Source organism: Misgurnus anguillicaudatus, chromosome 18 (genome assembly GCF_027580225.2).
Source record: "Misgurnus anguillicaudatus chromosome 18, ASM2758022v2, whole genome shotgun sequence".
Lineage (NCBI taxonomy): Eukaryota > Metazoa > Chordata > Actinopteri > Cypriniformes > Cobitidae > Misgurnus > Misgurnus anguillicaudatus.
Window position 1 is genome coordinate 30961636 of NC_073354.2, and position 13597 is coordinate 30975232.

A 13597-nucleotide genomic window follows, 5' to 3' on the forward strand; every position below is an offset into this window, starting at 1 on the left:
TTTTATTGAAGAAAAAAAATGCAATAAAAATTGAATGGTGACCAAAACAGTTTTGAACATTTAACATTTCTTAAACATCTCTTCATGTCTTAAATATAAAATAACAACAACCTAAATCCATATTTCACATCTATTTATATATAATATAATAAGTAAAACAATGTACAGTTGACTAGTTATTTTAGCACACACACAAAAAACATAAAGATTATAATTTGTGATATATACATCCCAACCCAGTTTCAGGAGTACAAACTAGTTATTCTGATGAGTTTATCCAGATATATTGTTGGGGAACCAGAAACAGGGCGAAACCACAGTCTAAACAAACATCGCTACTGAAAAATCCAACTAAGACCAGCATAAGCTGGTGAGCTAGTTTTAGCTGGTCTCCCAGCTCGGTTTAAGCTGGTATTGCTGCTGTAGCAAGCTGGTCTAGCTGTGTTTTGGTCACTTTTTAAGCTGGTCCAGCTGGACTTACCTGGTCAGGCTGGAAGACCAGCTGACTCTCCAGCTTGACCAGCTTTGCCAGGCTGGGAGGACCAGCTTAAACCAGCTACTGCCACCTTAAATCAGCAAAAATGCTGGTTTATGCTTATGCTGGTTTTAGCTGTATTTTTCAGTAGGGATAACACGTTTTTTCTTATTTTCTATTTTCTCTTATTTTAATCACATTGGAAAGATGATTAAAATATCTAAAGTTAAGAATAATATATAATAATCTATGGTAAAAAATAAATCATATAATTATTCAAATAAATGTCTACCTAATATAAACATGAAATTACAGGCTAATTTCATCATTTAACGTAATGCTGAATTTCTGTGCGCATAATAAAAGTGTAGGCTTGCCATACATGAGTGAAATGTAATTAATTTAAAAATAAATATATATAAATAATACGCAGATAAAAAACGTAGACAAGGATATAAAATTTCAGAAAATTAACGAGCTACAAATTCGCAGAAAAGGAACTGACGTGAAGCAAGAAACTAGAAGTTTCACACGATTTTTATCTTCGAAAGTGAACTGAAAATAAAACGAATGATATACATCTTACATGACTTGAATTTTGGTAACTTAATATGATTTTCTCCTAAATTTCTGGACATGAGACCTAATACCGGTTGTAATGTCTTCACAATACACACCTGATCCACATATTACAGGACATGGACTTTCGTAATATGGTTTTGTTTTGTTATTATTATTATTTCATTTTTGAATGTTAATAAAAAACGTATTTATCCACACTGCACCAAATTGCAAAATGCGCGACCTCCAACCACCCACCGTTCTAAACGTTTAAATTTTGCCGATTCAGTAACTTCGTGTATTTAATTGCATCTAGTTTGTCTGCAAGTTTATGAACTACAAACTACAGAAACACTCGCGCCAAAGACTTTTATTTTGAAATATTAAATTGCTGACTGTCATACGGCGGCCGACTTCACCAGACAGCAGCGCTTTACTGTAAACACACTGCGTCCATTTTCATACCCCGTCCGGAAAAACACCAGACATCAACGTTAAACATGGGGGCCGTACTGGGGCTGTGTTCAATGGCTAGTTGGGTGAGTTTATTTACTTAATTCACAATTAAGTCGAAATGTAAGCGCCTAGAAGCGCGAATTTAACTAAATATTCGTTTCCGCATAGTATCTGATGCCAAATAGATGACAAACAGAAAGAGAAAATGGTGTCGGGCCTTACGCGATGCCCTACATTTATAAAACCAGTCTTATGAATAAATACCCCAGTTAACACATATAGGTATTTATGTTTGATTTACTATGTGTTGTGATATAACTCGATCGATCGAGTAATAATATTGCTTTATGAAATGCATATGTACGCTGGGTGGTTCCCCTCTTCCGATAAAGCAAATCTTTGTTTTTGTTTCTGAATATGATTTTCATCAACAATAGATCAAACATCAAATGGTTGAATAAACACATTTTTACAGAAGATTAACATGAGGTTTTTAATGCAGGTCATGTTAATATGATTATACTTGTTGCGACATCAAAACACCGATCACATGTCAGTTCATAACACAAACAGAAAACATGGGAACTAAAAGAGTATATAAGAGTATTTACTATTATAAGTTCGTTGTAAAGTTATAAGTGATTATAGAGTATTTACCATTACCATTATACTATTCAGTAACACCTTATAATAAATGATATTTTAGTGTATATTTAGACATTATATAATAGCGGTTATTCATATAACGTATACATATAAAATGTCTACTGATAATGTCAAAAAACTATTAAATGTGTATTACTTAATATTTTGTGCATTATATAAGTGTTTGGTAATGTAAAGTTGTCACCACACATACCTATTTTAGGAAGGATTTGATTTCCTGTTTAAACTAATCACATCTAAACACTGTTGATATATTAACTTAAGCCAACCACACAGGTTGCTTGTTGACATTTATTTAGTGTGTCTTTGTTGGTGAGTCATTAAAACATCAAATTTTACTAGTATGCCTGAATCGAAATGCACTGATATATTAGCTATATGTGTATGTGTGTACGTATATTTTACACACATATAAATTTCTAGCATTTATAATGTGTGGTTGTGTGTTGTTTTCCATAGATTCCCTGCCTTTGTGGCAGTGCTCCTTGCCTGCTGTGCAGATGCTGTCCGAGTGGAAATAACTCGACCGTCACTCGGCTGATCTATGCCTTCTTCATGCTGTTGGGCGTGGGGGTCGCCTGTATCATGCTTATGCCCGGCATGGAGGGCCATCTGAAGAAGGTCATTATTAAGCAGTGTTGAATTTGTATTTATTGTCTGCGATTGAAGCGTTTTGATCGTTTCTATGCTGTTGTCACTGCAGATTCCAGGCTTTTGTGAAGGAGGAATTGGATCGTCCATCCCGGGGGTTGAAGGTCACGTTAACTGTGATGTGTTGGTGGGCTATAAGGCTGTGTACCGTGTGTGCTTTGGAATGGCCATGTTCTACTTGCTTTTCGCTCTCATCATGGTCAAGGTTAAGAGCAGCCAGGACCCACGAGCCGCTGTGCATAATGGGTATGTAGTATAGGTGGTAAAGATCTGGGGCTTTATTTATAAAGTGTGCGTACACACAAAACGGGGGTTGAAACCATGCGTACGCCACTTCCCACGCAAAGGTTGTGATCTATAAAAAAAAATTGTGCGCACCTGTAAGTAAACTCTGACCCATGCATACGCACATTATGGAGACAATTAAGGGGAATTGGCGACACAGATGGTGAGGTAGTGAACTGAAATCAGTTCGATTATAAGTATTGATGCCACACACACATTTCATTTCACTCCAAATCAATGTTAGGTCCATGACGATAAAATCCAGCAGTGTTATTTGCGCTTGTACTGAGGGATAATTGTTTCATATTGGCTACATCTTGTAAAATCCCATCTTAAATCAAAATTCATTTTAAATATTTAATCAGATGTCTCGCCATCACATGCGTGAGATGCATGGAATACAGGATAGCATGGATGGGATATTAGGCAGATTCATGTACGCACACTTGTAGGTGATTTATAAAGGGAACATTGCTTGCTGGTGTGTGGACGCATGGTTTTATAAATCTGAATGTTTTTTGACGTACTCTATTTTTGGCTTTTGTGTGTACGTAGACTTTTAGTAAGGATCCTACGCACAATTTTTGTAAATGAGGTCCCTGAGCTGGTAACCAAAAGATTTAAACCTTCAATGGTTCATCTACAAGCTAACATACATCTTCATTGGATAAAAATACATATAGTTTTCACAATTTTACTTTACATTTAAAAAATTTTTATGTGGTTACCATACGCTTTTGTTCGTTTTCCTGTTTATTTTTTATTAATATTTAGTATTTTTTCTTATTTTATTTTAATATTTAGTAGTTAGCTGATTTTCATTTATTATTTAGTAATTTTATTTTATATTTACTAATTATGCTATGAGCATTTGTTATATTATTAATTCTTTATTTCTTTTAACTTCTATTGCTATTTAAGTTCATTTATTTTATTAGAACTCATTTTAGTTTATTGGTAAGGAAACATTTCTAATTTTAGTTTACTTTGTTTTTCAAATAATATTTAGGTCTAAATTTATCTATATCTATATATATATATATATATATATATATATATATCAATTATATACTATTTTGCTTATCTTAGTAATTTAGCTTATTTTCGTTTAATATTCAGTAATTTAGCTTATTTTCATTTAATATTTAGTAAATTTGCCTATTTTTGTTTAATGTTTAGTAAATTTGCTTATTTTTATTCAATATTTAGTAAATTTGCTTATTTTCATTTATTATTCAGTATTTTCACTTATTTTCGTTCAATATTTAGTCTATTTTTCTTTAATATTTAGTAAATTAGCTTATTTTTGTTAATTATTTAGTAAATGTGCTTATTTTTGTTTAATATTTAGTAAATTAGCTTATTTTCGTTTAATATACAGTAATTTAGTTTATTTTCATTTAATCAGTAATTTAGCTTATTTTTGTTTAATATTTAGTAAATTTGCCTATTTTCGTTAATTATTTAGTAATGTAGCTTATTTTCATTTAATATTTAGTAAATTTGCCTATTTTTGTTAATTATTTAGTAAATTAGCTTATTTTCGTATAATATTTAGTAAATTTGCTTATTTACATTAATTATTTAGTAAATTAGCTTATTTTCGTATAATATTTAGTAAATTTGCCTGTTTTTGTTTAATTTTTAGTAAATTCGCTTATTTTCATTTAATATACAGTAATTTAGCTTATTTTCATTTAATAAGTAATTTAGCTTATTTTCATTTAATATTTATTAAATTTGCCTATTTTCGTTAAATATTTAGTAAATTTGCTTATTTTCGTTTAATAATTAGTAAATGTGCTTATTTTCGTTTCATAATTAGTAATTTAGCTTATTTTAATTTAATCAGTAATTTAGCTTATTTTCGTTTAATATTTAGTAAATTTGCCTATTTTCGTTACATATTTAGTAATTTAGCTTATTTTAATTTAATCAGTAATTTAGCTTATTTTCGTTTAATATTTAGTAAATTTGCCTATTTTCGTTAATTATTTAGTAATGTAGCTTATTTTCATTTAATATTTAGTAAATTTGCCTATTTTTGCTAATCATTTAGTAAATTAGCTTATTTTCGTATAATATTTAGTAAATTTGCCTATTTACATTAATTATTTAGTAAATTAGCTTATTTTCGTATAATATTTAGTAAATTTTCCTGTTTTTGTTTAATTTTTAGTAAATTCGCTTATTTTCATTTAATATACAGTAATTTAGCTTATTTTCATTTAATAAGTAATTTAGCTTATTTTCATTTAATATTTATTAAATTTGCCTATTTTCGTTAAATATTTAGTAAATTTGCTTATTTTCGTTTAATAATTAGTAAATGTGCTTATTTTCGTTTCATAATTAGTAATTTAGCTTATTTTAATTTAATCAGTAATTTAGCTTATTTTCGTTTAATATTTAGTAAATTTGCCTATTTTCGTTACATATTTAGTAATTTAGCTTATTTTAATTAAACAGTAATTTAGCTTATTTTCGTTTAATATTTAGTAAATTTGCCTATTTTCGTTAATTATTTAGTAATGTAGCTTATTTTCATTTAATATTTAGTAAATTTGCCTATTTTTGTTAATTATTTAGTAAATTAGCTTATTTTCGTATAATATTTAGTAAATTTGCCTATTTACATTAATTATTTAGTAAATTAGCTTATTTTCGTATAATATTTAGTAAATTTTCCTGTTTTTGTTTAATTTTTAGTAAATTCGCTTATTTTCATTTAATATACAGTAATTTAGCTTATTTTCATTTAATATTTATTAAATTTGCCTATTTTCGTTTAATATTTAGTAAATTTGCCTATTTTCGTTAATTATTTAGTAATGTAGCTTATTTTCATTTAATATTTAGTAAATTTGCCTATTTTTGTTAATTATTTAGTAAATTAGCTTATTTTCGTTTAATATTTAGTAAATTAGCTTATTTTGTTTAATATTTAGTAAATTTGCTGTTTTAATCTTTAGTAATTTTATAATGAGCATTTTTAATTGTATTAGTTTTATTTTTACTTCTGTTGCTATTTAAGTTTCATTTATTTTATTAAAACTCACTTCAGTTTACACTTGTTTTTAACCAATATTTAGGTCTATATTTTATGTAACTAAAATCTTCTCATGTGTTCCTCCCCAGGTTTTGGTTTTTCAAGTTTGCAGCAGTCACTGCTATTACAGTTGGAGCTTTCTTCATTCCTGAAGGATCATTTACTACTGGTAATGATAATCAATTAATACAATTATTAGCTTTGAGAATTGTATAAAAAGTGTTCCCCCAAAAAGTATTGCTTTTGTTAGTTTTTTTAGTTTCATTAGAAAAAGTTTAATTAGAGTCAAAAATATAATCTAAAGCCAAATAACTTGTCTTTACAACGATCGAGGAGTTTTGAGTTTCAGCTAAGTAATCTAATGATCTTCTCGTTCTTCTTCAGTCTGGTTTTACGTCGGCATGGCCGGAGCGTTCTGTTTCATCCTCATCCAGCTTGTGCTCCTGATTGATTTTGCTCACTCCTGGAATGAGTCCTGGGTGGAGAAAATGGAGGAGGGAAACTCTCGCTGCTGGTATGCAGGTATGAGAACTTGGTTTATGTTTGATCTCGAATGAGATTTGTGTTTGGGAGTAGCTAACTAAAACTTAAAACATATTTTCCCCACCCTTCATAGCTCTTCTGTCTGCCACAACCATCAACTACGCTCTGTCCCTGATGTCTCTGGTTCTCTTCTATGTGTATTACACTCACTCCGATGGCTGTACCGAGAACAAAGTCTTCATAAGCATCAATATGCTGCTGTGTGTTGGGGCTTCTGTTTTGTCCGTCTTGCCTAACATCCAGGTAATAAATCTTAAGATATAATCTTTTGATTTTCAACAACCTACCAAGCTTTATTTCATTATTTAATGTTGATGTTGTTTTCTTTCTTCCAGGAGTCCCAGCCCAGGTCTGGTCTCTTACAGTCCTCGATTGTGACTTTATACACCATGTATCTGACTTGGTCTGCTATGAGCAATGAGCCTGGTGAGAATCATAAGATATTTGTTTCAAGGAAGTCATTGACAGCTGTCTTTTAAGATGGCATTATAACTGTTATTTTACGCATACTCATAGTAAAGTGAGATTTAACTACACAATAGCCTGCTACACACAATATTTCTTGTAGATTTGTTTGATGCAATGCATTCTGGGATGTAAATGTTAAAAGTGCAGCTATAATGCCTTAAAAAATGTATGTCGCTCAAAAAGTATTAAAGCACAGCAAAAGATTTCCACAATAAAATAATTATTTTCCCTCCAAGACCGAAAATGCAACCCCAGCTTGCTGGGCATCATTGGACTCAACAGCACCAGCCCCGCCGGTCAAGACCGTGTTGTTCAGTGGTGGGATGCCCAAGGTGTTGTGGGATTGATTTTGTTCCTGATGTGTGTGCTGTACTCCAGGTAAGAGATTTTTCTAATTCGATAAATGACACCTACTTGTTAACAACCCACAGGTTTGTCATTTAGTTTTTTATTTACCTTCCTCAGTATCCGCAACTCCAGCAACACTCAGGTGAACAAGTTGACCCTCACCAGCGATGAATCTGCTTTGATCGAGGACGGCCCCGCTCCTGACAGCTTTGAAGTGGGCGACGGCAGCAGCCGCGCTGTTGACAATGAGAAGGATGGAGTCACCTACAGCTACTCTTTCTTCCACTTCATGCTTTTCTTGGCCTCTTTGTACATCATGATGACACTCACCAACTGGTACAGGTGTGTTTTTGCGCATTTTCTTATTTCATAATTGGGAATGCAAAACACACCATGAGATATGAAATATTACTGTGGAATATGAGCCTGGTTTCTGTTACAGATTTGCAAAAAACTTTTGCAATGTTTATTAACTCTTTCACCGCCAGCCATTTTTTGAAAAGTTGCCCACTAGCATTTTTTGTCATTTTCACAAAAGTTTTACAAAATGCCTTCCTCTAAAAGTATATAAACATACAAATATATCAAATAAAAGAACAGACCCTCTGCTTTCAAACAAACAAACAAAACGGGGTGGGAGGGAATTCTCTGCTTATAAACTCTTAAATGTGGGTATTTTTCTTAAAAAATAAAATAAAATGTAGCAAAAAGCTGAAATAATTGCATTTTTTGTGAAGGAATTTTGTTAGATATCAGATTCAGAGCGATTGTCAAAACATACACAGAGTTAAAAATTTGTAAAAAGTAAAATTTGCTTCAGTTTTTTGGGTGGATAATCACGGTATTACAGATTTTTTTATGCGAATGTTTGCATTAAAAAAACGTGTTTGAAGAAAAAAAATCTGAAGAATTTTTATGTTAATCTTACCCAATTTATGAAAAAACTAAAGCCAAAACGTTTTTTACTAATTTTAATCTTTTATGTATGTTTAAATAATCGTTCTGAATCTCATCTTTAACTAAATTCCTTCACAAAAATGCAATTATTTTAGCTTTTGCTAAAAATATATATAAATAATTATTATTATTTTTTTTAAATACACTTATTTAAGAGTTTATTAGCAGAGAAAAAATATAGATAGGATGAAACTTTTTTCCAGTTTTGTTTGTTTGTTTATTGTTTGTTTGAATGCAGAGAGTCTGTTCTTTCCTCTGATATATTTAAAAATGCTGGCGGGCAACTTTTCAAAAAATGGCTGGTGGGGAATGAGTTAATTGACAAAATAACTCATCAACGGTGGGGAAAGAGTAAAAAACTATTGCGAAATGATGCCGTTACTATTAACCAATGTTATGCAACTACAATTTTTATTTAAAATTGTATTCTCTAGCGCTAAACGAAAAATCGTTGTTGAGTTTACACACATCGCAACCACCGTACCCATTATTTTTAATTAAAGCAAATGCAGTTGTCATATCCAAGAATTAATGGCAAGGAAAGACCCTATATTTGGGAGCGCCACATATGACGTGTTGTCGTAGCCTGACGTTGTCATACTCAATTCTAGTCAAGCTCCATTGGGCTATGATTATGAGGCGTGTCTCAACCGAAAAATGCCTCTGCACTCAGTTGGATAGACCTACGACCAATCAGAGCAACTGAGTGTGTGACTTATGTTGAAATGGCTTTAGCAGCCTGACCGAACTGCTAGTTATTTCGCTACATTGACACTAACATTGTGATTATACTAAGTCTGAGTTAGCGAACGTACATCAAGACCTACTATGTTTACAACATTTCATTTATATCACAACATTAAGTCATACAGTAAGACTATCTCTTACCATTTGTACATTAGTTGAACTTCATCCATGACGATACCCATTACGTTGGCTTCAAAAAATATCGGAGCCTAGCATGTCCCTCCGCTTATTCAGCACCCACGATTCCGGGCTTCCGAAAAGACGCTGACAACGGCCGTTAATTATAGCCATCTCGTCATGCACGCCGAGTTGCATCGCCATGATACCCATTTCAGTTGCTTCTTTAACTTGGTCCTCCAAGTGCGACCAAAGGAGAAACAAGGGTTTTCATGTCCCGTCTTCATAGCGACCATCGGAGCTAGCTGATAAATGAAACGTTTGCCGAATCCCATAGGAAGGACGGCAAAAACATCTTTCCGATCAACAAATGCCTTGATCGCGTTTCTCTGTTGCTCTGTCGATATCTTTTAGAACAGACTCAATGTCAGAATTCACACATTTGAATTCTACAGCGGCAGCCATTTCGTTGTAAACAGATTCAACACACGCGCTCTTTGGTGACGTGGTTGATTACGTTACTGTTGATCATCTGTCCATCATCGTATAAAGCCCGCCCTGACAATTTTGAAGCTCCTTAACTAGTGCTGCCGCGAATAGTCGACGATGAAAATTTGTCGACGGCAATTTTTTTAGTCGAGTCGCATATTTATTTTTTTCCGTCTCAAACGGCCCACTGTAATTCTGTCTCATGTCTCAAATGGCTCAATGTAATTCACCTCCACACCAGTCTGTGCGCTGTGCGCGCCCTGCTGGTTAATCTGCTACGCTATCATCTTTCTTCCCTCTCCCCCTGCCTTCACTGCTTTAATTTTGAAAAATTGCCGGTGGCAGGTGAGTCTATGGAATTATGAGTCGGAAAGCTTCCGAAGTATGAAAGTATTTTAAGCCAAGTTGTGATAAAAGAGTGGTCTGTTACACCGTGCCAAACGTCGCTGGCTTATCACGGGAGCACAACGACAATGCACGAGCATCTCAAACGAAAACACTCGGGCAGGGACGGACTGGGGCTAAAAAACAGCCCTGGACTTTCTCCCAAATAGGCCCATCATTCGGCCATTCACCACTAGCCGTGCGCAACAGACACAAGGATGTCCTGATACTATGCCACAATACTGTCAGACTATCAGACAAGATTATTTAATATTTTGTCAATGTCATATTACACTTTGATGTATAATAATGCTGTGAAATAATGAAAATGGCTAAGCCCTATTAATTTAGTCTGTAAAGCTTTCACAAACAACCACAAGGTCTTTGCCAATTCCACAATACTAAACACAAATATGAAAGACAAGGAAAAACTGCACTCTGATGGAAGACCGACAGAAAGTGCAAGCTAGGATTTTTTTGGTTAAACTAATATTTGGTCAATTATTTGGCGCCCCTTCTTGTATATTAGCACGCTTAGAGTGGTAGCAATGCGTGCCTGATATTTTAATTCAATACCTAAGTCTTCATTGTAGCAGAAAATGTGAGCTCACTACAACCCCTCATATATAATAAAGTCAGTGAAAGAAATGAAAACCAATGCAATACGATGAATGTCCATCCACAGACTGTTTTAGGGTTGGGTAAATATTTTTTGCTTTGGTGTTTGTGTGTGTGTGATTTTGGTTAGATGACAGTTAGGTAACAGTTTGACAAGAGTTTACAGTTTGACAAAAGCATAATGTTTTGTTTCATTGTGACTGTACACAAATATAAGCAAAGACTTTGCAGTTTGAATTATGTCCCATATAAACAAAATGAAGGAGTATGTATTGTTTTTACGTTTCCACTGTTCAATCGCGCCCGCACCTCTCGACTTTTCTTCCTAGTTTTTTTTACACGTAGCAGCATATAAGTGATCGTATTAGTACCCCTGCTGTTGGCTGTTCATATTGCGTTATTAGACTTTTTTGCCGACAGCCGGGCAACGGCCCTCCATTGAACGGCCGTTCTGGATTTTTCCAGAACGCACAGATTGCCAATCCGTCCCTGCACTCGGGAGTTATTGACGATACACCCACAGAGAATAGGACAACGTAAGTAACTGTTATATGATTATTAATGAAACGGCGAGCTAGTCAGTACTGTTTTATTAACTCTTTTGAGAAGTACAATGACTCTGTCTTTGGATGTTAAAGGCTATCAGTGTTTGCTCGTGATTCCGCCACGGAATCAACACTGGACGCAACAAATAGATTTTTCATGATTCCCATTTACATTTTTTATTTTACTATTTTAAACGGCTCAATTCATTGTTGCGAGTGTTCAGCGCGTCTCTCTCTCTCTCTCTCTCTCTCTCTCTATCACTCATGTTGCTTGCACACCTCGACCGCGCGTGCCTCTCTCTTACGTGACAGTAAAAGGTGGCAGTGTTTTTAATGTAGTTTCTTTTTTGCGTAAACGTCAACATTCACAGATGTCTCTGACGAAGACGACTGATCGAGTTAACATGACTTGAAGAAAGATTAGCAGTAGTGTGAGTCTGTGTGCGAGCTTTCTCCCTCCCTATGATGCTGTATGCCGTGTTCTGTAGTCTATGTAACAACAGTGTATTCTCTTATATTTCTGAATTTGCACCGAATTGTCTGCGCTATATCACTCGCATTTAAAATCAAAAAATGGCTCAAAACACAACAACAATTATGAGAAGAGCAACAGCAGTAAAGCTACAATGTAAATGTATGGTGATTTTTGCATATCTAAATCAGGATTTTAGCAGCAGTTAAAGGAACAGCTGGTTGGATAAAAAACGAGGTGATGGGTCATGTTTAGTCACTATTTTATAGGCTACAACAGAACAGATAATATGTAAAATAGCATTCAGTTGTGTTAAAATGCAATATAAGATCAAAGAGTAGAACTGAAACATTTCATATTTCTGTTAAGCATCTACTTTGCACTGGAAGTTTTTATTATTATTTATATTGTTTACATTGTAATTTTTTATTTGGTAACATTTAAGTTATTCATATTGTTTATGACACCGGTGGGTTCAAAATAAAATGGACACAATGAAATAACAAACACTTGAGTTTTTTTTAATTAGTCGTTTAGAATAGTCGACTATTCGGAAAAATTAGTCGAAAGATTAGTCGTTAGAAAATTAGTCGTTAGTGGCAGCACTATCCTTAACGGAAAAACCCCAGACCGATCTTCCCATTTTCCAAATGTTGTGGGCGGGGCTAAGATCGGCTGGCACCCAGGCTAGTGTTGTCGGGGAGGTTATACTAAACGATTTCGCATCTTTAAAGAATGATCATGTGACTCTTGTAAGTGACCTGAAATGCAGTGCTCCGATATATTGTATTCCTTTTCTGAATTGTCTGAAAACCATTTCATGCAAGTGTAAAAACCTTATTGCGAAATTTCTATTTGCAGTTGTGATGGAAACGCAACCAGTGATGTTTACCGATTCTCGAATCTGATTTGTCCCTTTATTTGTTTTTACAGCCCTGACGCCAACTATCAGACCATAACCAGCAAATGGCCATCTGTGTGGGTGAAGATCTCCTCCAGCTGGATCTGCATCTCTCTTTACGTGTGGACCCTGGTGGCTCCGCTGGTCCTCACCAACCGCGACTTCGACTGAGATGGTCGATGAAAACAAAAGCTTGCCGCAAAGCTCCCTCGTCATCTTTGTGAATATTAATCTCTATAGGATAGCATTCCTAAATGTAAATACTACGAGTGCTTCTGCTTCATTCCCTCAACTAACCTCATGGGTTTTTTATCTTGCATGTTACGTAGGTGTTAAAATAGAGGCCGAAATAAATGAAGCTTGATTTTCTTGTGATGTTAATATATTCTCCAAAAATCGTAGGTATAATCTTACAGTGATTAATATGATCTTTGCATAGTTTCAACAAATGTATCTTAAGTTATTCATGTAGTGACAGTGCAGTTCATAAGTCATTCGACTCTGATAGTGTTGCAATAGTATGTGAAAAATATACAAGCAATTTACGATTATAGTTCACTTTCCGATATGCACCAAAAAAAATGAGAAAAGATTGACTGTAACAGTGCTAACTTTTTTGCAACTTGCAAATGTTAGTTGTTAGTGTATGGCTTTATTTTTAAGCTCGTAGCCAACCTGCGTTTGTGTTGAACAATGTTTTGCACTGAATCCTTCGATTATTTGTGTTTCTCTTCTTATCCTTTTAGTCTTATGCATGCTTGTATTCCTTGAAAATTGTCCTGTACTGATTTTGTGTTTTATTTCTTACAACTGACAAGTGCATTGTTATTACCCAACATCTTATTAAAGGTTTAAAACCCAGATT

At 33.8% G+C, this 13597-nt stretch overlaps 2 protein-coding genes across 2 annotated transcripts in view; one reads left to right on the forward strand and one right to left on the reverse strand.

The window, feature by feature from the left end:
• Positions 1-13597, reverse strand: part of fabp7b (fatty acid binding protein 7, brain, b) — a 425484-nt gene that overhangs the window by 52041 nt on the left and 359846 nt on the right. The gene's annotated exons all lie outside the window — the stretch shown is intronic.
• On the forward strand, positions 1417-13595 carry serinc1 (serine incorporator 1). The gene is made up of 10 exons (XM_055185280.2): positions 1417-1575; positions 2618-2779; positions 2862-3055; positions 6233-6312; positions 6528-6665; positions 6760-6929; positions 7022-7112; positions 7391-7532; positions 7620-7844; positions 12765-13595. The coding sequence occupies exons 1-10, from the start codon at positions 1537-1539 to the stop codon at positions 12901-12903; spliced, it is 1380 nt and encodes a 459-aa protein (XP_055041255.1). The 5' UTR covers positions 1417-1536; the 3' UTR covers positions 12904-13595.

Excerpts from the sequence above, each read along its gene's own strand:
- serinc1 (XM_055185280.2), top strand. The coding sequence starts at position 1,537 with ATGGGGGCCGTACTGGGGCTGTGTTCAATGGCTAGTTGG. Across the intron at positions 6,666-6,759 it reads CTCTCGCTGCTGGTATGCAG|CTCTTCTGTCTGCCACAACC; the intron begins GTATGAGAACTT and ends CACCCTTCATAG. Across the intron at positions 6,930-7,021 it reads CCGTCTTGCCTAACATCCAG|GAGTCCCAGCCCAGGTCTGG; the intron begins GTAATAAATCTT and ends TCTTTCTTCCAG.